Here is a 26,971-nt window from a genome sequence, read left to right as displayed (position 1 = left end):
AATTGTCAAGAGAACAATCAAAATTTTATTGATACGAATTTGAACCCAAACTTTAGAACTTGGTACACTTTTACATCTCAGTACTTTTTGTGCCAGCATAATTTCAACATAGAAGAACTTGGCTCTTTTTTTAACAGTATGTTTTTGTTGTGATCTTTCTTACTTTAATTACATATGTATTTTTAGTGTAGTTACTATCGCTTATCTTGAATATAACAAATAAAATTTCTATAATTTTCAAAGTATCATTAAGAATAAAAGAGGCTTGTCTTGTTTAACCCTAATAGCGTATACATTTTTTTTTATTATGGAGATACAGGTAGCATCCAATAAAATTGATCATAAAATTGATTTAAACTTGTTATTTGGTAGAAAACAAAAATTGAAATGATTAATTGATCTAAATTCTAAAAAAAACATGTTTTTGGATTTCATAGATGAATTTAATTTAATTCTTAATTATTTTTGATGAGGGTGTAAAATACTCTTAATAAACAACTTCTCAAATAAATTTAATGTATATAAAAAGCGGTGAAATTTAGTTCTATGTTAAGTTTTAACAAGTCACATCCCCTTTATCGGTCGAAAAATATCAGCTCTCTGAAAGTTCATTATGTATAGATTTGGAAGCTGCCTTTTGGTAGCAGTTGCACTATGCAATTTTCTTCACTCTGGTTCCACCAATGTTGTGGATTATATATTAAAAATGGGTGAAAAAGTTTACGCTGAAGAGAAATCAAAACCAGTAGAAAGTAAGGTGAACTCACAAAAAAAAAATATCATTGATACTAATTTTATACTCCAACAGTTCCAGGACAAAATGAAACTTTTGATTTTATCATTGTTGGAGCTGGACCAGCAGGAAGTGTTTTAGCAAATAGACTTTCTGAAAATCCACTCTTCAGCGTTTTACTAATTGATGCTGGAGGTACCGAAACTATAGTCAATGAAATTCCAGCATTGACAGGGTTCTTACAGCTGACAGAAGATAACTGGAAATATCAGTCAACACCTCAGAAAAATGCTTGCCTTGGTATGAATGAAAACAGATGCTCCCTTCCAAGTGGAAAAGGACTTGGTGGCTCAAGTGCTATGAACTTTATGATTTACAGTCGAGGAAATCGAAAGGATTTTGATAATATGGCAGCAGCAGGAGGAAACAGTGGATGGTCATACGACGAAGTTCTTCCGTATTTCTTGCGATCTGAAAGAGCAAACTTAGGGGAATTGAATGAATCTCCATATCACAATACCTCAGGTGAACAGAGCGTTGAACATGTTAAGTATCGAACTGCTATGGCTGAGGCATTTGTTAAAGCATGTGCAGAATTAGGATATCCTGAAGTCGATTACAATGGGGAATCCCAACACGGTACTGCATTTGTTCAAGCAATGACTTTCAACGGACAAAGACACTCTGCAGCAAGGGCCTATGTTTTGCCTATTCGAAAAGAAAGAAAGAACTTAAGTGTCTTGACTTTTTCTTCAGTCACAAAAATTCTAATTGATCAGAAGTTTTCGGCTTATGGAATTGAATTGACCCACAAAAAAAGGAACTACACAATCAAGGCCAATAAAGAAGTTATTTTATCAGCAGGAACTTTCAATTCCCCACAATTGCTGATGTTGTCTGGAGTTGGTCCAAAAGATGCACTAGATAAAGCTGGTATCAAGCAATTGATCAATGTTCCTGTTGGAAAGATGTTATACGATCATATGTCCCATGTCGGTCCAACATTCACCACAAACTCTACTGGATCAACATTATTCTTTGATCGAATTACTAAAGGAGATTTTGAAAGGTACAAAGCAAGAGATCCTTCTACGAGGTTATCTACTCTTACTGGCATGGAAGCTTTGACATTGACTGATTTACCAGACATTGGCATGGATGATCGTCCAGATGTCGAACTAATGTTTGGATCTGCAAGTTTAGCCATTGATAATGGATTCGTTTTCCAGAATGGTGGTAATTTCCAACAAGAAATTTACACAACCGGATTTAAGGCTCTTGAAAACATGGAACATTTTACTGTTGCTGTCATGCAATATCATCCGAAATCGTCTGGAAGGGTATGGTTAAATGGAAGCAATCCTGTCACTCCTCCTATTATAGATCCAAATTACTATTCCGAAGAAGAAGATATTGAAGTTATGTTGGCTGGAATAAAAGAAGCACTTCGAATTGCTAACACACCTGCCATGAAGAGTATCAATGCTACTTTGTTTACAGAAAAGGTTCCTGGATGTTTGGAATTTGAATTCGGAAGTGATGATTACTGGAAGTGTTCGATAAAAGTTTTGACTTATAGTCAAAATCATTATGTGGGCACCTGTAAAATGGGAATCTCGAATGATCCAAATGCAGTTGTAAGTCCACAACTTAAAGTTGAGAGTTGTTGATTGTAGTGTTTTACCAGCACCACCGACAGGGCATACAGGTGCAATTGAGTTAATGATTGGTGAAAAAGCAGCCGACATAATCATCAAGGAATGGCAGCAGGAATATTAAATGCACATTGCCCAAGGGCTTTTGTACACAAACGGAAGTGGCTAACGCGTAAAAGACGAATATCAAATACAATTTGTATTTAATTGTATTTTTCCTTAGTAAATCATGATTGTGTTATTGTTTGTAAATTTATTTCTTTGTTTTGATTTTGATTCACTAGCTCATATAAAAGACCAGTTGTCATTTAGTTTGAATTATTTCCTTCTATTCCCATAAATAAAGTATCTACAAGAATTTTCACACGAAAAACTCTTATACAAAAACGGTATTTTTGAAAACAACACTCATCACTCGTATCGAAAATACGAGGATATACATTTGTCGGGCCAATAAAATCTATATTTTGAAAACAATGCCATCCAATAGCAAAAAAAAAAAACACTTTTACGGCTTTGAACCAATTTTATTAAAAACAGTAAAAACTGTTCGAAAAAAAACACGATCAACTTTAGATAAACAAAACATTTTATCATAGAAGAACTCATCATGAGCAACCCATCATGAGGAAAGTCATCACAAGTTCGATTGTGATAAATTCATTTTTATAGTTGAGTAAAACTTCTGAACCTCATTTCTGCTATAGCATCCCCCAACTAACAATTTTACTTCCACGAGGTTAGGATCTTTAATTTCTTGCAGCTATTATGTATCTCTACAGGGCTTGTATTTAGTTTGTGAATCGAAAATTCAAACTTCCGAGGCTTAACTTTCGTTCGCTTCCTAGAAACCTAGTGCAAGTGGAATCTAAAAATTTCTACAAGCATTAATGTAAACATTTCGTTTAAATTTCAATATGGCCACATGAAATTCCATTGTAAAAGCACAAGAAATAAAAGCCAATAACTGACTTCTTTTAAATGGCTTTGCAAAAGAAATTGTATTAGAACTGCTTACAAAATCTTTATGAATGATTTATATTTTTTTTTTATTCAATTTGAAAATTATTAGACTCAAAAATGAATTAGGTAGATATTTAAGTATGGTAGAAAGTACCTACAACTTATACAATTGCCTTAAATGCATTTTTATTATAATTCTATATTACCGAAATTATGTCAATAGTATATGAGTCGTGATATTCATTAAAAAAAAACATTACGTTGAATTTCAAATGAACCGCATTAAATGGTTTTGCCTTTTTAAACAAATATTCCACAAATTAGATGTATTATAGTTACTGCATTCTAATATTTGAATTAAAAAATTGTTGAATCATTGTGTTTGATTGAAAATATTACAAAGTCTGTTTTATATTACTTTCAAATATAACGACTTACATAAATGTATGTTTTGTATCTCTGTATGAGAAAAAAAGAAGTTCAATTTCAGGCGCATGCGCGAAAAGCTTTTAGTTTTATATGTTTGCCTTAGCGAAGTTAGAGGATATTTATTTATATTTGTAGAGGTCCTTTAAGTACAAGCAAAACATTGTAAAAAGCATTTAATTTTATAAGTTTGCCTAAGCGAACTAATTTTATTTCTACAAGCCCTGTGAAAGTGAGTACAAGCTAAATTTTTTAAACTGTCAGGCAAACTCATGAGAATAAGAAATATTTGGATAAGTGCCATTATGGTGACCATTTTTGGTTTTTTTTATTAATTGTTATAAAGAAATACATGAAAAAGTGAATCTTTTCATATCGGTAATTGGTTTAAAATAGTGATATTAAAAATGGTTTACTGACCAATTCGGAGTTCATATTCAAGTAAGTGGAGAAGAAAGGAAAACAAGATTTTAATCTTCTCCACTTATTTAAATATAAAATAGTGATGGACATTTTAGATTTTTTATCTAAGTTCAAAACAAAGTTAATTCTCTAATTTTTAAGAAAAAGCCAAAAGCCCAAAAAATTTAAAATTTTTTTTTCTGCTTCAGAAAAATGCGGGTTGACGGCATCCGGGTGAAACCTCTAAAGTCTAAAAAAAAAACGAATTTTTCAGATATTTTTTTCTGCTCCAGAAAAATTGTTTTTGAGTAAAAAGTTATTCTCATTATTATTATCTTCTCAATAATGATATGGTTTGACAATTAGAATATAATATTATTAAGTCTATATTAAATAATTTTTTACAAGATAAAAAAAAAAAAACAGAAAATAACCAAAAATAATAACTTTCAAAAAAAAAAACACAAATGGTCACCATATTCTTTAAGATAGTGCAACTCATCAGGAAGTTAAGTCGAAGCCCTTAGAAAGCTCTGGTTTCAACTAGTCCAAATTTGAAACTCTTTTATTATATACCTGAGTAGCTCGATGGGTAAGGTACCGGACTATCAATCAGGATGTACGAGGTTCAAATCCAGCAAAATGCGTCAAGTAAGTAAGAAGTTTTTTTCTCAATACAATTGTGTTTGGAAAATTAATTTCAGAAGCAAAACTTGTCTGGGTAGAAAACAAAGAAGAAAGTGAAAAAATAAAATGTAATAGGTACACAAAAAAAAAAAAAAATAAAAATGAAAAAAAAAAATATTTTTTTTTTCTTTATTCTATTTGGGATATACCTCGTTTAGACTTTCACAATCCTTCGACAAGTCTGCTCAAAGCTTCTAAATAAAAATAAAAGCCTGCAACAATAATACACATTTTCAAATTTTAAATGTTGGTTGTTTCTATAAGGCATTAAAGACATGTTATGAGTCTCTCCAATCAACTTGCACATTACTCTTCTAAGGCCTATCAAGCTTCTCGGGTGGGCCAGATGGGCTTCTCTATGGTCGTATACAAGCAATATTTCTAAAATCGAAACAGCTTCGTTAGACCCTTGTGGAAGTAAAATTGTTAGTTGGGCCCTCTATTACCTCGATCACTTTTTTTTCGTATGTCGTCTTTTTTCTATTGTAAAGGCTATGTTCCTCCGTCTTTTTTCGTTTGTAGAGATCATTGCCAGTTCTGATCTTTGTTTGCAGGGCCGCTTTGTAAACTTTTTGTTAAGCTACATGTGCTTATCAACATTCATCATCAAACAAGAGGTTTTGTGCTTGTGGCCTAGTGAAACCCAGCACTTCAGCGCCAGCATTTCTGTCAATGTTACCACTGCCCTGGTTCTCTCTATTTGCCGCATAATTTATAATAATAATAATAAAAATAATAAAAGTGCAACAAAATTAAAAAAAAAAGTTCCCTGCTCAACTCTTTTGTTTAAACGAAATCTTAAAAATAAAATAGGGTTATATCCAACTTAGTGTGTTTTCGTTCTGAAAAACCCCGGATTTCATTTTTATTTATTTTTCCATACATTATGTTCATACTTTGATGATTTTTCCTTGCGGCTAGCTTGTTAGATTCTTAAGTTATGCCACAGGGAATGAAGTCATATCTTCCTTCCTTATTTTGTAGTTTGTCAGAATTTTCCACCCCAAAACGTAATCAAATTAGTTGGCTTGAGTTTCACTATGCTCTGGCCGCTCAATCATTCATAAATCTTTGGATCATAAAAACACAATGAATCAAATTATTTGACCTTATTTGGTACATTTTATTTGATGGCAACAAGTAATTATTCAAAGTTGTTTTGATGATTGGAGCATTATTCTGATTTAAATTTAAATTTATGCAGTTTTTTGTTTCATTATAATGCTTAGTGAACAATCACATGCACGTGCAACATACAAAAATAAAATATAGTAATTGGTATGGATCAGGATCATTTCTAAAGTTTAGAATTCCAAAATTGTATTCATTTGAACTCTGCAAAGCTATCTCTTAACCGCAATTTGCATCGGTCTCGCCGACTCAACGGGTCTTTTTATTTTGCCTCGTATATCAAAAATCCAGTTTTTTGTTTTGTTGTTTGGTACACTTTATTGATTGGGTAATTAAACTTAAGGAAATCTATAAAAGGCATTCGATTTTTAATTTTAGATCAAAATAACAATTGTGATACAAAACAATGAACAGATTTACAAGCTGTCTTTTACTTTCATTTGTATTTTGTAGCTGTCCCAACTTTGGTGCTAGTCAGAGCCTTGAAGAGATTTTCGAATTGGGTGAAGAAGCTTATAATAACGAGAAAACAAAGCCAGTTTATTGTAAGTCACAACAAAACCGAAACCTTAAAAAATAATGTTAAATAAATTTTTCTTTCTTTTTAGTACCATCACAAAATGAAGCTTTCGACTTCATAATTATTGGAGGTGGACCAGCAGGTTGTGTTTTGGCTAATAGACTTTCTGAAAATCAAAACTGGAGTGTTTTCCTGATCGAAGCTGGTGCCACAGAAAATATTGTAAATGATATGCCTGCATTGACACGTTATTTGCAATTGACTGAAGCCAATTGGAATTATAAATCTACACCACAGAAAAAGGCATGTTTTGGAATGAAAGAAAATCAGTGTGCTCTTCCGCAAGGAAAATTACTGGGTGGATCGAGTGGTATTAGCTTCATGATTTACAACCGAGGAAATCGAAAGGATTTTGATAAAATGGCAGAAGCAGGAAATATTGGATGGTCGTACGAAGAAGTTCTGCCATATTTCAAACTTTCCGAAAGAGCTGATTTGGAAGATTTAAAGTATTCTCCATATCACAATTCATCGGGTTTGCAAAATGTCGAATATGTTAAATATCGAACTCCTATGGCTAATGCTTTTGTTTTTGGATCAATGGAACTGGGATATCAAGGGATTGATTATAATGGAGAATCTCAGCATGGAACTTCTTACATTCAGGCGACAACTTTAAATGGACAAAGACACACTGCAGCGAAGGCATTTATTTTGCCATTTGTGAATAAGAGGAAAAACTTGCATGCACTGACTTTTGCCCAAGTAACCAAGGTTTTAATTGATGATACTTTGTCAGCCTATGGAGTTGAATTTGTCCACAGAGACAAGACCTATACAATCAAAGCTAGAAAGGAAGTGATATTATCTGCGGGAACTTTCAAATCGCCTCAACTATTGATGTTATCAGGGATTGGTCCAAAAGATGTACTTGATTCAGTTGGCATCAAGCAATTAGTTGATGTTCCTGTTGGGAAAGTCTTGTACGATCATATGTCCCATATCGGACCAACTTTTACTACAAACTCAACGGGATCTACACTTTTCGTTGATCGACTAACTTATGACGATGAGGCAAGATACCAAGCAGGAGATCCTACAACAAGAATATCCACACTGGGTGGCGTGGAAGCTTTGACCTTCATTAAAGTTCCAAACTCTAATTCTAATGACGATCGACCTGATGTTGAATTACTTTTTGAGTCTTCGAGTTTGGTGAGTGATTATGGAAGTGCTTTCAAGAAAAGTGCCAATTTTAAGGATGAAATTTATATAAAAGGATTTAAGGCTTTGGAAGGAAGGGAACATTTTACAATAATCGTAATGCCATTTCATCCTAAATCAACTGGCAGACTTTGGTTGAAAGATAGTAATCCTTTTACTCCACCAGAAATTGATCCTAATTATTTTGCTGAAGACGAAGATGTTGAAGTCATGTTGGCTGGAATCAAAGAAGCTCTTCGAATTGCTGAAACAACTGCTATGAAGAGTATCAATGCAACTTTGTTCACTGACAAGGTACCTGGTTGTGAAGAGTATGACTTTGGATGTGATAATTATTGGAGATGTTCAATAAGAGTATTGTCGTTCACGCTGAATCATCAAGTAGCTACTTGTAAAATGGGTCCTTCAAATGATAAAACTGCTGTAGTAAGTCCGCAATTGAAGGTAAATGGTGTGAGGAAGTTGAGAGTAGCTGATACAAGCGTGTTGCCAGCTCCACCTACGGCTCACACAATGGCTGCTTCGTTAATGATCGGAGAGAAAGCTGCTGATATGATCACCATGGAGTGGCGGGAGTATTAGAATCTAAAATAATTATTTACTTTAAATTATTAAATAAATGTTTTTGATTTTCGAAAATTGTTTTTTATGAAAATTGCTAGGAAAGTTGTCAAAATTGTCACTAATTAAAAAAAAATAAGCATTTAATTTCATCAACTTTTAAATTTTGCGATTACTTTTGTGTACTTCTTTTATTGGTGGAAATTTTGTTTTATGGTATTTTTATTTGTAAAATTTAGCCGTGTTCCAGACAATTTCCAGGAAATCTTTTAATGTAGATTTATGCAATCAAGTTAATCCAACATATAAATTCCAAAAAAATGACAATTTTCAAGTTGCGTCACTACGTAAGAAGAGGGACGACATAATTGAGTGTTACCTCTAACAGTCATGAATAGTTATAAATAAACCATTATTTTTTTACTTAGTTTTTCAGATTACTTCAGATATATTTCTTGTATGTGCAATCTGGCAACGTAACCGTACTTTAATGGCTATAAATTAAAATATTTTCTGACCTAGTTTTTACTCGCTTTATAGGGCATGTATTGGTTTGTGTCAAAAAAAATTTGAAGTTTTAATCAAAACCAACTTTACGATGATGGAGAAATCCAAAAAGTGGTTTTCCTCATGCTGCTTTATGCACCTGTACACATTTCCACTGTCGAAAAAGTTGACGGATTTTTTTTTAAATTTTGTAATTTCAAAATATTACAATTTGCTCGAAAACGACTCTTACGATTTTTATAGCACACGTTGTATTCTCAAAAATCTAAAATTTTTGTTTACTTGTAGATTATAAGATCACTTTCCAAATATATTTTACAGAAATTTGCTAATGTTGACTCTTTTACCAAATTTCTTTAAAAATTATATAGAACCAATTCTTATAATCTAAAAGTTAACTGAAATATAAGCCATTTGTACTGCAAGAGCAAAAACGTGCGACCTAGTCATGCTTTTTTTTTATTGATCTATCAATTTGTATCTCCTTTATTCTCGGTGCCGACATCAAATTTAAAAATCATTCAAAATCGAGATAATTACAAATAATTACCAGAAAATTATATGCAAATTAAAGCCATTTAAAATATTAATTTTTAAGGGCAAATCCCTAATCAAATAAAATGCAATAATAGGTCGTACGTACTTGCTCTTATGTTAACATTTGCGTAATAATTCACAAAACAATAATTTTTGTTTAATTTTAACTGTATTTTTTTTAAATAACAAAAAAAAAAAAAAAAACACCTTTTAAATGGTTTTCATCTGCAAATGAATTATGCAATTAGGTCAAAATTTTTTGTTGAACCGCGTAAAATCCGATAACAATAAAATTTAAAATTAAAAATTCATTTTAATTTTATTTCGCAATATTAATTTAATACATTTTTTATTTTACTTTGGTTAATAAATATTGCAAAAACAAATTAAGGTGACTTTTTAAATTTTTAAATTTTATTGAAATTAGATGTCTTTTATAACAAACAATTTTAAAAATTTGTTGTTTTGAAAATTGTAGGAGCTGTTAAAAATAAATAATTTTTTGTACATAAAATTTTGAAGAAATTAAACTCTCAAGTGAACTATCCCGAATCCGTTTTTTTTTGGAATTTTAAAAATTATTCTGCGTTTTTAAATTATTTTTAAGAATTTTCGTAGCAATCAGCTAAGTCGTTCTATGACAGGTATCATTAATATGGGAAAGAAAAACAAAAAAAAAAAAACATTTGTTTTTTACAGACTGTAAAAGGTAACTTTAAAGATAAATTTATTAATACTGCTTTTATTGATAAATAACACGCTTAAAAAATAATATTCCACATACACGAAGGTGTTACAGATTTTTTGTTTTTCTATTTAAGTCTGTAAATTAAAATTTTATACCAGTTTGGCAAAATCAATCAAACCAACACTTTCGAATTTTGCTCAACAAAAAAATACTATGACCACTTGCAAAAGTTCAAAATGTCTTGCGCTGGCTTTTTTACTAATTTGTGTTATAAACCAAAGTGCCAGCCAAGGACCTGAAAAACTTGTAGAAGCAGACCAAGAAGCGTACAATAAGGAAAAAAATGAAGATGTACAATGTAAGTAAAATTACATTAACCTAAAATAATTCCTAATGCCCTTATTTTTTTCTTTAAGTGCCTGAAAATAATTCCTTCGTAGATTTCATTATTGTTGGCGGTGGACCCGCAGGTTGTGTATTAGCTAATAGACTATCAGAAAATCCAAACTGGAACATATTACTCCTCGAAGCTGGTTCCACCGAAACCATCCTCTTTGATATCCCAGCTTTAGCCCCTGGCCTTCCATTGACCCATGGCAATTGGAATTACACATCAACACCACAAAAAAACGCTTGTTGGGGTATGAATGACAATATCTGCGCACTTCCACGTGGAAAATTACTCGGCGGATCAAGTTGCATTAATTTCATGCTCTACGTTCGTGGAAATCGAAGAGATTTCGATGAACTAGAAAAAAATGGTAACTACGGTTGGTCGTACAAGGATGTTTTTTCACTCTTCTTGAAATCCGAAATGGCTGATTCCGATGAACTTCAACCTCCATATCACAATCGATCTGGTTTGCAGGGTAATTCAATACCAGCTTATAGAACTGTTATGGCTGAAGCTTTTGTTAAAGGATGCAAAGAATTGGGATATCCAGAAGGTGACTACAATGCTCAAGACCAACTTGTTACATCATATGCCCAATCAACAACTCTAAAAGGTCAAAGACACTCTGCTGCCAAGGCATTCATACAGCCAATTATTAAGAAAAGGAAGAACTTACAGGTCTTGACTTTTGCTCATGTTACTAAGATTCTTATTGATGATACATTAACGGCTTTTGGAGTTAATTATGTCTTTAGAAATAAGACTTACACCATTCGAGCTAAAAAAGAGGTAATTTTATCCTCAGGAACTTTCAATTCACCTCAATTGCTTATGTTGTCTGGTGTTGGTCCAAGAGAGAAATTAAGAAAAGTTGGTATTAAACAAAAGCTTGAGTTACCTGTTGGTGAGATAATGTACGATCACATGTCTCATTTTGGTCCACTTTTTACAACAAATTCAACGGGAGCTACATTTTTTGATTTTCGAATAACCGAAAACGATTATAAAAGATTCGCAAACGGTGATCCTTCTACAAGATTATCCAGTCTTGGTGGAACTGAAGCTTTTGTATGGACAAAAAATCAAACATTAGCTCCAGATGATGATCGCCCTGAAATCGAAATACTTTTTATGGCAGGCAGTTTAGCTTCTGATAATGGAAGAAATTCAGTACCAGGTGCTAATTTTAAACAAAGTTTATACGATGGGGCTTTTAAGCATTTACACGAAGACAAAATTGAACATTTTACATTGCTTGTTGTATTAATGCATCCAACATGTTTTGGTAAACTTTGGCTAAAGGATAACAATCCTTTTAGTCCACCAATTATAGATCCTAATTACTTTTGTAACGATATAGATATTAAGACTATGTTGGCAGGAATTAGGGAATCAATACGTATTGGTGAAGCACCTGCATTTAAAGCAATCAATGCAACTTTGAATCCAATTAAGGTTCCAGGTTGTGAAGAACATGAATTCGGAACAGATGATTATTGGATATGTTCGATTAAAGTTCTTTCATATACTTTGCATCATCAAGTGGGTACTTGTAAGATGGGTCCTTCTAGCGATCGAACAGCTGTGGTAAGTCCTCAGTTGAAGGTGCATGGTATAAGAAAGTTGAGAGTAGCTGATTGTAGTATTATACCAAAGCCAATAACAGCACATACCAATATTCCATCTATAATGATTGGCGAAAAAGCATCTGATATGATCAAAAAGGAATGGATTAGATATACATTTAAATGAGTTATCCTAGAGGGATTTTTTTTTATTTTTAGGGAAAGCCTTTTTTTAATTTTTTTCAACTTTATTCTTTTTGTATGTTCCTTGTTTTTGTTAAAGGTTAATATAAAAAAAATCAAAAATAAAAAAAATAACACGGTTGAGGGTTGAAAATAATCTTCAAGTTGCTGATGTTTTACTAAGATACAAATAACGGAATTAATCCAAGCAACTTTACTAAAAGTATGAAAATATACGAAAAATTTAAATTTAATAAAAACTTATAGGTATTTATGTTAGATTCGACGTAGTCACATCTAAGAGTAGAACACTCTCATTGATTCTCATCAATTCTAATCAGTCCGTTCATTTTTCAATGAAAAGTGCGCAGTTTTCGACAAGATTTTGTTTTGAAGAATTATTATTATTTTAGATCTTTTTTCATTCCTTATAACATTGATTATTAAAAAAAAAACAAATCTTTGAAAAAAAGTTCGCTGCTCAACTCTTTTGTTTAAACGAATTTATGCATGTAAAATGGGTTTTTATCGAACTTAGTCTGATTTTATACAGTGAGTTAGTTACTAGGGATAATTATGTAAATAATAGCTCAGCATTTTGAAGGAAGCTGTCTGGAAGATTACAAAAAATTGTTGGGGAAGTTGGGGCAAGACCGCTAATTAAGTGTTTCACTGTCTAAAAAAACCAATAAAAAACAACTTTTAATTAAAATAAAGTCTTTATTCATTAAGTTAATTGTTTACTGTAGCAACTCACATCATTATAAAAAAAATAAAAAATATTGAACAAAAGATAATAAGTTTTGAAAAACCATCTAACAAAAAACGGTCTTGCCCCCACAAGGGGGTAAGACCGCCCTATCAAATTTTGTTGGTAGAAAGACTGTTTCTTTTGTTTTAAATGCAGTCTATGTGTAGCTAAGGTTTTTGCAAGATTTAACGGTAAACTTCTTTTTTCACTTATTTTAAGCTAATAGCGAGCTTCCAATTTCGTCCATTAGTGGGTCTATCAAACAAAAAGAATATGTATGGAAGATTAAATAGTTTTCTTTGTGATGCACAATTTTCTACAAAAAGAAGTATTTAATTCCTAGCAGACCGTTTAGTGAGCCAAATGTGCACACACAAGCAGACCAACCCAAACAAATTATGAAGCGTTTAAAGTCAATATTGTGAGGGGGCTTTTGAAAAAATTTGAATTGAAATGACGTGAAGTTAAAGAAACCTTGTTCTTCAGCCAGAAAAGGAAAAATTTTAAAATTAAAAAAAGCATTTAGAGATGATGAACAAATCTATCTTTACAGATTTTGCCAAAGCTTTTGACCGAGTGGATCATAAAATTCTAATAAATAAACTTAATCAAATAGGTTTTCATTCGAAAATGCTGGATTGGTTAAATTCATATCTAATCGGTCGCACACAATATGTTAAAATTGATTCAACAACCTCTAAATCTATAATAGTAACGTCTGGAGTTCCACAAGGTAGTCATCTTGGTCCACTTCTTTTTCTTATATTTATAAATGACTTACCTAATGTTTTTTCTTCTTCGTCATGTCTATTGTTTGCGGATGATCTGAAGATGTTTTCTTGTATAAAAAATCCTAATGATTGTTATTTGTTACAAGAAGATCTTAATAGGCTTTGGGTATGGTGCAATAAAAACAAATTTTTCTTAATATTTCTAAATGTAATTGTTTTTCCTTTACTCGTCGCTCATCTCCCTTGTTGTCTAATTATTGCATTGATAACGTTGTTCTTGAAAGAGTTTATGAAAAGAAGGATCTTAGAGTTATCTTTGACTCTAATTTAAAGTTTGATCTGCATGTTGACTTTATAGTCAGTAAAGCCAATTCAATGTTATTCTTCGTTATTCGGAATTCCAAAGGTTTAAAAGATCCATTTGCACTTAAATCTTTGTTTGTAGCATATGTCAGATCAGTTCTTGAATATTGTAGTGTGGTGTGGAATCCATTTTATAATTCATATTCACTAAGAATTGAGAAGGTCCAAAAAAAAATTTACTCGATTTGTAATAAATAAACTGCATTGGAATATAGATAGTATGCCTCATTATAATACTAGATGTCAGCTTATTGGCATACACACTCTTGAGAACCGACGCAAAATATATTCAATAACTTTTATAAGAGATATATTATCTTATCGCATTAATTGTTTTTTTTTTTTTTGCTTGAATTAATTAATTTTTATGCTCCAAGTCGCTTAATTAGAAATCGTAATTTATTCCAGGAAGCAAATTATAGAACGAATTATGCATTAAATGAGCCTATAAATCGCTGTGTGTACGAAGTAAATGCTATTTTGAATGATTTTGATTTTAATTTTCAATATAGTAGAGAAACTTTTAAAAATTTGTTAAATTTATATTTTTTAAATAGATAATTTTATATTGTATTATTTATTGTATTATTATTGTATTATTTCGTAGTCTGTAGAGTATTGTAACTCGATTGATGTAAATAAATTAAATTAAAATTAATTAAAAAAAAAAATCCAATATATTTATTTTATAACTGAACTTTTCAATTGGTTAGTTTATAATAAGTAAAAGTCAATATAGATCCTAGTTTTCCCTCCACTCAATGCGGATCATATTGGCTGCTTTCTCTCCAATCATCAATGAAGCAGCATTTGTATGAGCCGTAGGTGGTACTGGCAGCACACTTGTATCGACAACTCTCAATTTTCTCACTCCGTACACCTTTAACTGCGGACTTACAACCGCAGTTGCATCATTTGAAGGTCCCATTTTGCAAGTTGCTACTTGATGATGAAGAGTATAGGACAATACTCTAATTGAACATCTCCAATAATCATCACATCCAAATTCATATTCCTCACAACCAGGAATCTTCTGAGTGAACAAAGTTGCATTGATATTTTTCATAGCAGTTGTTTCAGCAATTCGAAGAGCTTCTTTGATTCCAGCCAACATGACTTCAACATCTTCATCTTCAGCAAAATAATTAGGATCGATTACTGGTGGAGTAAAAGGATTACTATCTTTCAACCAAAGTCTGCCAGTTGATTTAGGATGGAAGGGCATTACGATTATTGTAAAATGTTCCCTTCCTTCCAAAGCCTTAAATCCTCTTGTATATATGTCATCCTTGAAATTGGCACCTTCTTTGAAAGCAGTTCCATAATCACTTGCTAAACTGGAAGATACAAAAAGTAATTCAACATCAGGTCGATCGTCATTTGTACTAGAGTTGGGTACTTTGATGAAGGTCAATGCTTCCACGCCACCTAGTGTGGATATTCTTGTTGTAGGATCTCCTGCTTGGTACCTTGCTTTATCTTCATCAGTTATTCGATCGACAAAAAGTGTAGATCCAGTTGAGTTTGTGGTAAAAGTTGGTCCAACATGGGACATATGATCATACATTACCTTTCCAACTGGAAGATCAACTAATTGCTTGATGCCAACTGAATCGAGTGCATCTTTTGGACCAATCCCTGATAACATTAATAGTTGCGGCGAATTGAAAGTACCCGCAGACAATATGACTTCCTTTCTAGCCTTGATTGTATAGATCTTATCTCTGTGGACAAATTCAACTCCATACGCTGACAGATTATCATCAATTAAGACCCTGGTAACCGTGGCAAAAGTTAGCACATGCAAGTTTCTTCTCTGATTCACAAATGGCAAGATAAATGCTCTCGCTGCAGTGTGTCTATGTCCATTTAAAGTTGTGGCTTGAATATATGAAGTTCCATGCTGAGACTCTCCATTATAATCAACGCCTCGATAACCCAGTTCTAATGATCCTCTAAAAAAAGCATCAGCCATCGGAGTTCGATATTTAACATATTCGACATTTTGCAAACCCGACGAATTGTGATATGGAGAATACCTTAAATCCTCTAAATCAGCTCTTTCGGAAAGTTTGAAATATGGCAGAACTTCTTCATACGACCATCCAACATTACCTGCTTCTGCCATTTTGTCAAAATCCTTTCGATTTCCTCGATTATAGATCATAAAATTGATCCCACTTGATCCACCCAGAAGTTTTCCTCTCGGAAGAGCACACTTATTCTCGTTCATACCAAAACATGCGTTCTTCTGTGGAGTCGATCTATAATTCCAATTTGATTCTGTCTGCTGTAGATAACCAGTCAATGCAGGCATATCATGTACAATATTTTCTGTGGAACCAGCTTCGATCAGGAATACACTCCAGTTGGGATTTTCAGACAGTCTGTTAGCCAAAACACAACCTGCTGGTCCAGCTCCAACAATTATAAAATCAAAAGTTTCATTTTGTGATGGCACTTAACAGAAAGAAAAATTATTTAAAAATATTTTTGAAGGTTTCTTTTTTGTTTAACTTACAATAAACTGGCCTTGTTTTCTCATTATTATAAGCTTCTTCACCCAATTTGAAAATCTCCTCAATGCTCTGACTAACACCAAATTTTATAAAACTACATAGCACAAGTGCCAGCAAGAGGCAGCTTGTAAATCTGTTCATTGCTTCTTCTCAGTCTCAGAATTGTACTTAATTTTGATTTAGTTTCTTAAAGTCGAATGCCTTTTATTGGTTTTACTCAAGTTACATTACTCACCAATAAATTGTACCGAACAATAAACAAAAAAACTGGATTTTTTGTTTACGATCCAAAATAAAAAGGACCGTTCACACGAGGAGACTAATGCAAATGCATAATCATTAAAGTTTTTATAAGTTAAAACAAATTCAATCTTGAAATTCTAAACTTAAAGGTCCATAAGTCAAACGAATAATACAAATTTTTGTATATCCATGAAAAATACAATTTTGTAATTTTATATGTTGAACGTGTGGACTTGCATTAAGATGTGAAAGTAAAAAAAAACCTGCATTAATTAAAGAAAATTTAAATTTGAATTATATACTGGAATAATACCTACAAACAACTGAAAATACTTGTTTTTTGTTATAAACATGAATCAATTTTAGGTACCTACCAACATTAAAGGATAAGCTGAATAATCTTGTATGACTTATTTGATTGTCTTTATGAAGAAACAATAACTGTGAATAATTAAACGACTAACCGATATCAGAAAAGTATTAGTATTACATTTTGAATAATTACACTGGTCGGCAACGAAAATGGAGCTTGAACTAAACCATACTTTTCTAAAGAACTATTGTGTGCTGATTCCGAATCTGAAGTCAAAATTTGACTGGAACGTCAAGTTTTCGAAATATTTAAAAACTAACAGGTCAAAAACGCGTTTTAGTGGTACTTTTGGCGTTGAATTTCATCACCGTTAAATTTTTTTTTCGCAAAACTACATATGCAATATTCAAAAGCCATTTTTGATCGTTTTAAATACGTTTATTTTTGTTTTCGAAATTATTTTTTTTTAAAAAGATATTTGTAATAGAAAGGTATGATATCTCAAAATCTTGGTGGTTAAGGTAACTTATGGTTTTTGAAGCAGATTTTAAGTAAATTTCAGTTTTCGACTAGTGATTTGGTTAAAAAAATAGCAAAATATTACGGAAAAATAATATTTTTAGATCAAATGTCAAAAAACATTTCATTTAAAATTGGTTTTTGGGACTTTATAGCTAAAATTGTGATGAGCAGAGCTCAAAAACTAGACGTGATGGAAAAAATCTGTAAACTGTTTTGAATTCATCACATTCAAGATTATTTAAATCACCTTACAGAGTTTTTGCTCCCGAATTTTTTTGTTTTTTTTTTGCCGACCAGTGTTATTTTTATCACAAAAACAAAACCAACTTTCATGAATCAAAACTGGAATTTATGATTTTTTTCATAGTTTCTATAGCCAGAACTGAACGAAATGAAAATGGAAACACTGCAGGCACCAATACAAAAGGAACTATCAAAATTGGTTCACTCAGTCCAAAGTTATGAGGTAACAAACACAAAAAAAAAAAAAATACAGACGAATTGAATACCTCGCCCTTTTCGATTAAGGAAAAAAACTGTAAATTGTTTACATACATATTCTGCTTAAAGTAGCAGGTTCCAAAATTTTCTACTGTATACAAATTTTTCACCTTTGTCCACCTTTAAATTCCAAGAGTTTAAATCGTTGATTAGTGTTAATACTTTTCTAATTTTGTGAGGTCCATTATTCTTCTAATGATACTTTATCTTGTATTTTTTTAACCAACAAAACTTTCATATTTTTTTCATGACTGAAACTGATTAGACATTAATTTCTTCAATAGACATAAAGCAGGACCAGGGGATTTGTAGAATTGTAGCTCAGGAAAGAGTTTTTGGTTTTCGAAATAATTTTTAGGTATTTTTGGTACATCTTTCAAAACAATTTTTTTTTTAGTCTTGCGTGAGCTCTTCTTAATGTAACACTGTTGAACTGTTGCAAGAGTCCTTTTTTTTGTAAGTTGTGGTAAAACAAGATTTGAATTTTTGATAAGTTTTGCTAATTTTTTTCATGAAATTTTAGTGATGATTGCCTCATGTTACAATTTTCATAATAAATTTAATTGATTTTTTTTATTTATTCCTTGTATATTTTTTATTTTTTCATCAAAAATGTTATTTTCCTTAAGACTTTTTATTTAATTTACTTTAAACCTTGAAAACCTTTAAATGCTTACTTTCTATTAGGATTCTTGGAGACATTGGATTTTATTTTTTTTTTTTCTGAAATATTGTAGTTATTTTCCGCCTATTTTACAATATATTTGCCTTATTTTGGATTGCAAAACCTAGTGATAGTAGAATTTTTGTCTTGAACTTGTTTTAAGACCTCAAAATTGAAAAATACTTGAAGTTAGGTGCAAAGTTTTTCGCCAAGTACATTTTTTTTTTATTTTCGGAGAAAGCGGAGATATTTGCAAAAATGCATTTGATTATTTTTTATTGTTCTATTGTGTAGAAGTACCATAAAAAATCAATTACTGTTATCAACTTATGCCTTGTTTATGCAACAAAATATTCTGTAGTCTTAAAAAATTAAAAACTGGAAATATTATTTGTAAATTGTAAATAAACGATGATGAGACATGGGTTAGACGTTTTTAGGCCAGGTTCTTACGACGTAAAATTTACAATAGGAACTGTAATTAACCATTTCTTACTTTGCCTAATAAATCGTGTTTATCAATATTTTATAGACTTTTTGAACTTGGAATAAAATTATACTATTTTATTTGAGGCTATAATAATGTAGATATTAGTGTGAGTGGTGATAACCCAAATTTGGAAGAGTTTCTAAGTAGAATATCTCTTATCTAGAATTAAACATCCGTAAGGCAAAATTTAAGACCTTAATAAAAGTGTCATTGACTTTGGATGCCTTAATTTTATTATCCTGGGGCTAAAAAAACATTGAACTTTAAGCTTTCTTTTTGCTTTTCTGCAACAAAAAGCATGTATTGATAAGGCTTTGAAGTTTCTTTAAGATGTTAACTAATTTAAGACCTTTTCTTTTATATAAGGAATTAAAACTAGACACATTTGTCTTGTTTGTTTGGAGACATAGGTACTTTAAGACTCAGCTGTGACTTTTGCAAACACTTTTTGAAAATACTCTTTTTTGGCAAAAAAAAACTTGGAGATATTAAGTTCACGAATAGTGTATTTTTTTCGATTTTCGAAAAAAATCCAAGGTCGCCGAAAAAGTTCATTTATAAAATTTTCTTCAAAATCCATCGAGTAAAACATCAAAGAAAGATGCTTTGAAGCTTTCTTCATAATTGAAATCGAAAAATGTCATTGAGTTCTCAAAATTCTTTATTAAAAATGGATTTATTAAAAATGGATTTAAAAATGGATTACGGCAACGTGACAATTTTTAAATTTGATGTTAAGGCATTTTAATTATAGCTGTTTAAAATAATGAAATGATCAAATTAAAAATGGAACTTATTATAAGCCCTACTTATTCATCCAATCCTTCTTGATCATATCAGCTGCTTTTTCACCAATCATCAAAGAAGCAGCATTTGTATGTGCTGTGATTGGTCCTGGTATAACACTACAATCGGCAACTCTCAAATTGAACATACCATGAACCAACAACTGCGGGCTAACAACAGCTGTTGAATCATCAAATGTACCCATTTTACACGAAGCCACTTGATGATGTGTTGTATAAGACAATACTTCCATCGAACATAACCAATAATCATCTGTTGCAAATTCATATTCTTCACAACCAGGTACCTTAATTGCATGTATAGTTGCATTGATACGTTTCATAGCTGGCGTTTCAGCAATACGCATTGCTTCCTTAATACCCTCCAACATAGCCTGCTTATCTTCATCGTTACAATAGTAATTAGGATTGATAATTGGTGGAGTAAAAGGATCTTTATTTCTTAGCCTCATATCTCCGTAACAAGTTGGATGCATTAATATGGGAATAAAAGAAACATGTTCCTGTTTGGCGTCATATAGTGGCTTAAAGACCGTATCATATACATTTTGTTTGAAATTGGTACTTGCACTTAAACCTGATCCATCATCACTGGCCATGCCACCGGATACTAAACATATCTCAATCATAGGGCGATCATCATCCGAAGCTATTGTTTGATATTTTGAATATACCAAAGCTTCAATACCTCCAAGAGTCGATATTATTGTCGAAGGATCACCATTTTCGAATCTTTCCATAGCGTCTTCAGTTATACGAGTATCGAAAAGTGTAGCTCCAGTGGAGTTTGTTGTATAAATTGGACCAAAATTTGACATGTGTTCATACATTATCTGACCAACAGGTGACTGTACCAAATGTTTAATACCATGTCTTGTCAATATTTCTTTTGGACCAACTCCAGACAACATAAGCAAATGAGGTGAATTGAAAGTTCCAGCTGACAAAATTACTTCTTTTCTAGTTCGAATGGTGTAAGTCTTCTTCCTGAACTCATAATTAACCCCATAGGCTCTGAAATTCCCATCAATCAGAATCTTAGTCACATGAGCAAAAGTTATGACCTGTAAATTCTTCCGTTTGTTAATAATTGGCTCGATAAACGCCTTTGAAGCAGAGTGTCTATGACCATTTAGAGTTGTTGATTGAACATATGATACTCCAAGTTGTTCTTCTCCATTATAATCAACTTCTGGATATCCCAATTGTTTGCATCCTTCGATAAAAGCTTTAGCCTGTTTTGTTCTATAGGATGGTATCGAAACACCCTGCAAACCAGATCGATTGTGATATGGAGGTTGAAGTTCGATACCTTGAGCTTTTTCGGACTTTAAAAAATATGGAAGAACTTCTCTATACGACCAACCAACATTTCCATTTCTTGCCATATTATCAAAATCTGCTGGATTACCACGTGTGTAGAGCATATAATTAATGCTACTTGTTCCGCCAAGTATTTTTCCACGCGGTAGAGAACATACATTGTCGTTCATTCCTAAACAAGCGTTTTCTTGTGGTGTTGATGAATAATTCCAACTGGCATGCGTTAATACGGGAAGATTTGAGGCCAATACTGGTAAATCATTGACGATAGTTTCTGAGGAACCAGCTTCGAGTAGTAAAATATTCCAATTGGGATTTTCGGAAAGTCTATTAGCCAATACACAACCAGCTGGTCCACCGCCAACAATGATGAAATCCACAAAGGAATTATTTTCTGGTACTGGCAATTGAAAAAATAAGGTCGTTAAAAATTTGTTTTAGGTTATAGTAAAAGTTTACTTACATGTTACAGGTTTATTTTTTTCACGATTGTAAGCCTCTTCGTCCTGTTCAAAAAGTTCTTCAACAGTTTGACTTGAATTTAGTTCAAAAGCTAAAAATAGCAAAAGTGCCACAGCAAAGCATCTTTGTCTTCCAAAAGTCATCATGGTTCAGCAGAATTCCAATGTTATAGTTCACTTGTTTCTGCCTAACTGAAAGAAAATCTAAATTTCATCGCCTTAAATAGAACACAGAATACTGTCTGAAAACCTTTGTAGGTTTTATGAAATATGATTTCTAGACACGTGTAGCAAACAGTAGTAAAATATGTCTTTGAACTTAAGTTTAAAGATCTCTTCACACGGGTTTGCTGATAATCATTTTGTATACTTTAGTTAGTGGATACTTGAAGTCTTTTCTTTTAGTGAAAAAAAAAATTTTAAATTATGAGTTTGTTAACATTTTTTTATAAAAAAAAACACCAGAACTCGTGTTTTTCCAAAGTTATTAAAAGTGAATTTTTTTTAGAAGAAATATACTTTTTTTTACAAAAAAAACTGTTTTTATTAATCACATAAATTCTCCTTTAGATATTTAGATAAAGAAGCATCAGATTTTTATTTTCTAATAAAAAAAAACAAGGAGAAACTAATTGTTTAGACAATTACTGCTATAAACTTTATTACGATCACTTGTTCTAATATTTGAACAAAAGAGTTTATCTGCTGAAGAGTAGTGTAGAGTGCCAAAAAGTATGCAAGAAATAAAAAATTCTTGTCTGCTGGTGCTTATATTGTTGATATAATTTACTTATTTTGTTCTTATCTTGAAAAACAAAACCTGCGGCAGTTATCTATGTTTTATCTAAAATTTAAGTTTGTTTTATTACATAATGGTTAATATCATATTTTATGTTTTTTTTTAATTTATGTATAGAGACTGGTTTTGTGTTACGTACATTTTAGAAAAGTATTAAAAATATGAATAGTTTTATTTTAATTTTTTTTTTTTTTACTTTTAACCAAAAGGATGTTATTTAAATTTATTGATTGCTATCATGAGTTGAATTTAATTACGAATCCTGAACTTGCTTCATGTCGTATGTGCTCCAACTCATATAGGTAGTGTTTATTTAAAGTTTGCAAAACATAAAATTGTATAAGGATATCCAAACTTGTCTTAATTTATTTAATTTTTTGTTTATCAGTGAAAAATAAGAAATAGCAGCAACAATTCTTGTTTTCAAAAAAATATGAGTTTTTATCGATGTGATTTTCAGAGAGAAAAAAACCTGAAAAGAACAATTATTTGTCGTTCAAGGTGATCGTTAACATAATTTTTCTCTGTTTTTAGTCATTTCTTATCTTTAAAGCTTATTAAACCATAGTAACTTCGACTTGAAAATAAAAGAATGGTGATGGTGTGTTCAGATGAAATGGTCATATCAATTGTTTGTTTGATAAACGATTTTTGTATTTATCATAGCTCTTTTCTGTGAAAACTATAAGTCGTACAAGAAAATGGGCAAGATATAAACTGTTGAAAATGTTCAATTCTTTAATTCTAAAAAAAAACAGTTTTTAGACAAAAAAAATCATTTTTCTAGTAATACGCCAAAAAAACACATTATATCAACCAGCAATTAATTCCATTCGTTGCATTTACGAAGAAACCCGTAGTGCTCTTACATTCAAGAAGCCTCACGAGTCACGAATCACAATCCAACGTTACTACTATGGTTGTGAATGAAAGAAATTGAACGAAAAATTCGTGCCGTACTTTCTCATTTTAATGATAACGTAAGAAATATAATGAAATCTCCCACTCAGGTATAATGTAATGCGTTTTTTTTTATATAAAATTGCATTTGTATTTCGTGTTCCGTCCATTCTAAGAAGTTCTAAACATTTTCTAGTTTATACTGATTTTCTTTTGAAATCAGTTCGAATCTATGAGACAATGAGAAAAATTATTTAAGAGTTGCCGTTGTGAATGCTAATAGTTAGTAATATTTCACAAATCTCTATTTGATGTAAACACTCTGTGTTATAATTATGACAGAAGATATCAATTGACTTATGTCAGAAAGTTATCTACAGTTCACACTTCAAAATATAAAAAAAAGTAATTTAATCGTCAATAAAGGTGTGGTTCTTATAATAATTAATAAACACTGAATGTATACAATTTGAAAAATGTTGACGTTTTGACAAGTTGTTTGATTAGTTGTAAAATTTTTTGTTGAATTGTATGTTAAATGAATAAAACAATTTGGATGTAGAGGAAAATTATTGAATTGACATTTTTGTTGTGGTACATATAGTAGGTTGTTGTTTTTGATTTAATTATATTATTCGATTAATGAAGAACCTTTACCTTTGTTGGTAAAGTTGAGTTGTAATCGTCATAATCAGGCCTATTCTGAAAAAAGAACTGAAAAGTTTTTGAAATTTCATTATTTTTTTAGCTTGAATTTCGTTCTTCGATGGTTAAGAATATGGGGAAAGCAAAAAAAAAATGATAATTTTCACCATTTTTCCGATTGGGGCCCTCCTCCCGAAACCATTTCCCTGGGAATTTTTGTTTAGAATAGGTCTGAATATAAGGGTGTCCGATAGAGAATGGACAACCCTAAAACGGCTGATAGCTACACTTTAGACTGTTCTAAAACCAGATAGAAAAAAGTTCTATCGCAAATAGTTCATAAAATATTGGCTTTTTTTCGTTCAGTGTATTTTAAATTTTATCATCTTATTGGATGAGTACATAAGCACTTTAAAAATTTCATAGCTATTGCACATTTTCCTTAAAAAAAATTTGAAATCTGTTTTTTGATGCAAAATGTAAAAATAGTATTTTATGAAAATTTTTAAACACCTGTGGTATAAATAAATCTATGGAAACCTAGGTGGCCAAATTTCTAAAAAATATTCCCCTTATATGAGAATATTTTTAAGAAAGTTGGCCACCTAGGTTTCTATAGAAACCTAGGTGTGAGGTGTGAAAATAAAAATTCGCGCGAATTTTTATTTTCACACCTCAAAATTGATTCTCCCCTGGGCAAAATTTTTTTCCGCTTCGCGTTTGGCTTGTACAAATTAAATAGATTCGCATGTTAGCAAATGTTTTTCCGCTTCGCGTTTGCCAAATTATAACACTTCACTAACATACAAACATTTGCGTCTGCCTGGCGATCTAACATTACCTAAGCAGAGGAACGAACTTGCGTGAGCGGTCCACTTAGGATATTTAAAGTCGCCAATGTCGGGGTCTTTTTAACTAACTGAAACCTTGCCCGGCTCGCTTCACGCGTTCTCAGTATTTTAAATCCCTTTAGGGTTCTGTGTCCCGCTCATGTAACTTCGTTGCTCCGCTAAGGGTATGTAAAATCGCCAGGAAGGCGCCAATAACAACACTTTTTTAAGTAAACTGTGCCTTGTCCCGTGGATGTTAATTCCAAATTAAATGGAACTAACATCCAATTGGGTTAGTTCCGTGAGTGTTACACTCTTTTCAGTTTCTTGAAAACTGGATTTCGAAATGAACTGCTGATTTTCCAGATTCTGTAAAAGGTCAAATTAAAAACTCGCGACTCTTTTTCTTCTTATTTTACTTCTTCTTGGTCAAATGGGAATTAAGTTAACATTCAGAGGGAACGAAAACCACACGTTTTTTTGGGAATTAGATTCCCACCTACCATGGGAACTTACTCCACTTTACTAAAGTGGGTTTCGTTCCCACTGAGTGGGAACTAACTACCTCAGTGGACTTAGTTCCCGTGGACTTAGTTCCCCGCACCCTCAAAAACCACGTTTTTCATTGGTTAATATTTAAGTTATTCGCTTCACATTTTTTTTTAGTTTATTTTTTTTTTTTGTTTATGAAAAAGAAGAAACAAAGATTCAATTTCCCTTATGAATTCACAATAACTGACAATTAAAATCCTGAAACAAAAAATTGCTTCACATGTTTGCAGTTTGTCACAAGATACAGTGCTGTGCAAAACATATGCAACTGTTTCAACTGTTTTTGTAAGGAAGGAGTTGTTGTATAGCCTATATTTTTTCTAGTTGATTCATAAATGCATGAATTCAAATTGTGGTTGTATCATTATTAAGTTTTAATAACTTAACACTTTTGTTTGAACTAAATAACGGTGTTTTCCTAATAAAGGAACGACTTTGTTAGGTTCTCCAACATGCATTTTGACATACAAAGTTGCATATATGTTTTGCACAAACAAATTTAATGATTTTTTGGTTTTTTGTTTTGGAAACCCATTGAAAAATGATTTTTTTTTATAAAAAGTTAAGAGATAGGTACAAAGTATACCCCTAGAGTTCCCCCCCCCCTCCCTATAAATTGCATTATTCTGTTATCAGCTGAAGCACGTAAAAAATAAATAAGAAATAGGAAGTTAGAACAGTTGCAATTGTTTTGCACAGCAGTGTATATGTAGCTATCAAATTCTATTTGCATAAGATATTCATCTTACCTTTCTATGCTTATTAAACATTAAAATGTTTTAAGACTTTGAAATGTAAAATGTCTTAAGTCAATCTCATATAATGTACCTTTTCAGTTATAAATGACGACCTTAAATACTTTTCGTTCTTATCTCAAATTTCAATGAAAAGAATATTTTTTTTTTAATTAAAAAAAATGTATATATTTTTATTTCCAAATATACAGTTATCATTTTATTTTTTTTATTAAAAATTACAACATACATTTTTGCTCATATCTTCGTTTTTTTGTTTGTTTTATTTTTAAATAGTAAAAAGAGCGAACTTTTATTTTTCCATATACAAAAAAATTAATTTGATTTAATTTTCTTTAGTTACAAAACCCGCTTACTTAAAAAAAATATATATTTTTATATAAAAGAATTTAAAAAAAATTAAAAAAAAAAATCAAACTAAACCAAAAGAAATTATTATTTTGTATAAATATTATTATTTTTTTTTTAATTTTATAAACAAAAAAAAAAATGTTTTACATTTTTTCAACATTTTATTCTTCAAAATTATTTCTTCTATATATACAACCACTTAAATTTAAGAATTTTTCGGTTTTTTAAACATAAATATTTATTATTTTTTTTTCAAGACCAAATAGAGTTATTAAA

The 26,971-nt window shown here is 31.3% G+C and overlaps 4 protein-coding genes and 1 pseudogene across 4 annotated transcripts; 3 read left to right on the top strand and 2 right to left on the bottom strand.

Moving 5' to 3' along the window:
* Positions 1-463: 463 nt before the first annotated feature.
* LOC129906423 (glucose dehydrogenase [FAD, quinone]-like) lies at positions 464-2,625 on the top strand (annotated as a pseudogene).
* Positions 2,626-6,403: 3,778 nt separating this feature from the next.
* LOC129911554 (glucose dehydrogenase [FAD, quinone]-like) lies at positions 6,404-8,323 on the top strand. Its single transcript, XM_055989386.1, has 2 exons — positions 6,404-6,542; positions 6,606-8,323. Exons 1-2 carry the CDS (start codon positions 6,404-6,406, stop codon positions 8,321-8,323), a joined length of 1,857 nt encoding a protein of 618 aa, XP_055845361.1.
* Positions 8,324-10,125: 1,802 nt separating this feature from the next.
* On the top strand, positions 10,126-12,231 carry LOC129906056 (glucose dehydrogenase [FAD, quinone]-like). The gene is made up of 2 exons (XM_055981687.1): positions 10,126-10,392; positions 10,451-12,231. Exons 1-2 carry the CDS (start codon positions 10,248-10,250, stop codon positions 12,178-12,180), a joined length of 1,875 nt encoding a protein of 624 aa, XP_055837662.1. The 5' UTR covers positions 10,126-10,247; the 3' UTR covers positions 12,181-12,231.
* Positions 12,232-14,737: 2,506 nt separating this feature from the next.
* On the bottom strand, positions 14,738-16,681 carry LOC129911546 (glucose dehydrogenase [FAD, quinone]-like). Its single transcript, XM_055989379.1, has 2 exons — positions 16,543-16,681; positions 14,738-16,481 (listed from the first exon to the last, which is right to left on the bottom strand). The coding sequence occupies exons 1-2, from the start codon at positions 16,679-16,681 to the stop codon at positions 14,764-14,766; spliced, it is 1,857 nt and encodes a 618-aa protein (XP_055845354.1). The 3' UTR covers positions 14,738-14,763.
* Positions 16,682-20,078: 3,397 nt separating this feature from the next.
* LOC129911535 (glucose dehydrogenase [FAD, quinone]-like) lies at positions 20,079-22,115 on the bottom strand. The gene is made up of 2 exons (XM_055989369.1): positions 21,866-22,115; positions 20,079-21,802 (listed from the first exon to the last, which is right to left on the bottom strand). Exons 1-2 carry the CDS (start codon positions 22,008-22,010, stop codon positions 20,079-20,081), a joined length of 1,869 nt encoding a protein of 622 aa, XP_055845344.1. The 5' UTR covers positions 22,011-22,115.
* Positions 22,116-26,971: the final 4,856 nt, after the last annotated feature.

This window comes from Episyrphus balteatus, chromosome 1 (genome assembly GCF_945859705.1).
Source record: "Episyrphus balteatus chromosome 1, idEpiBalt1.1, whole genome shotgun sequence".
Classification (NCBI taxonomy): Eukaryota; Metazoa; Arthropoda; class Insecta; order Diptera; family Syrphidae; genus Episyrphus; species Episyrphus balteatus.
This window is presented reverse-complemented; position numbering and strand designations above follow the sequence as displayed.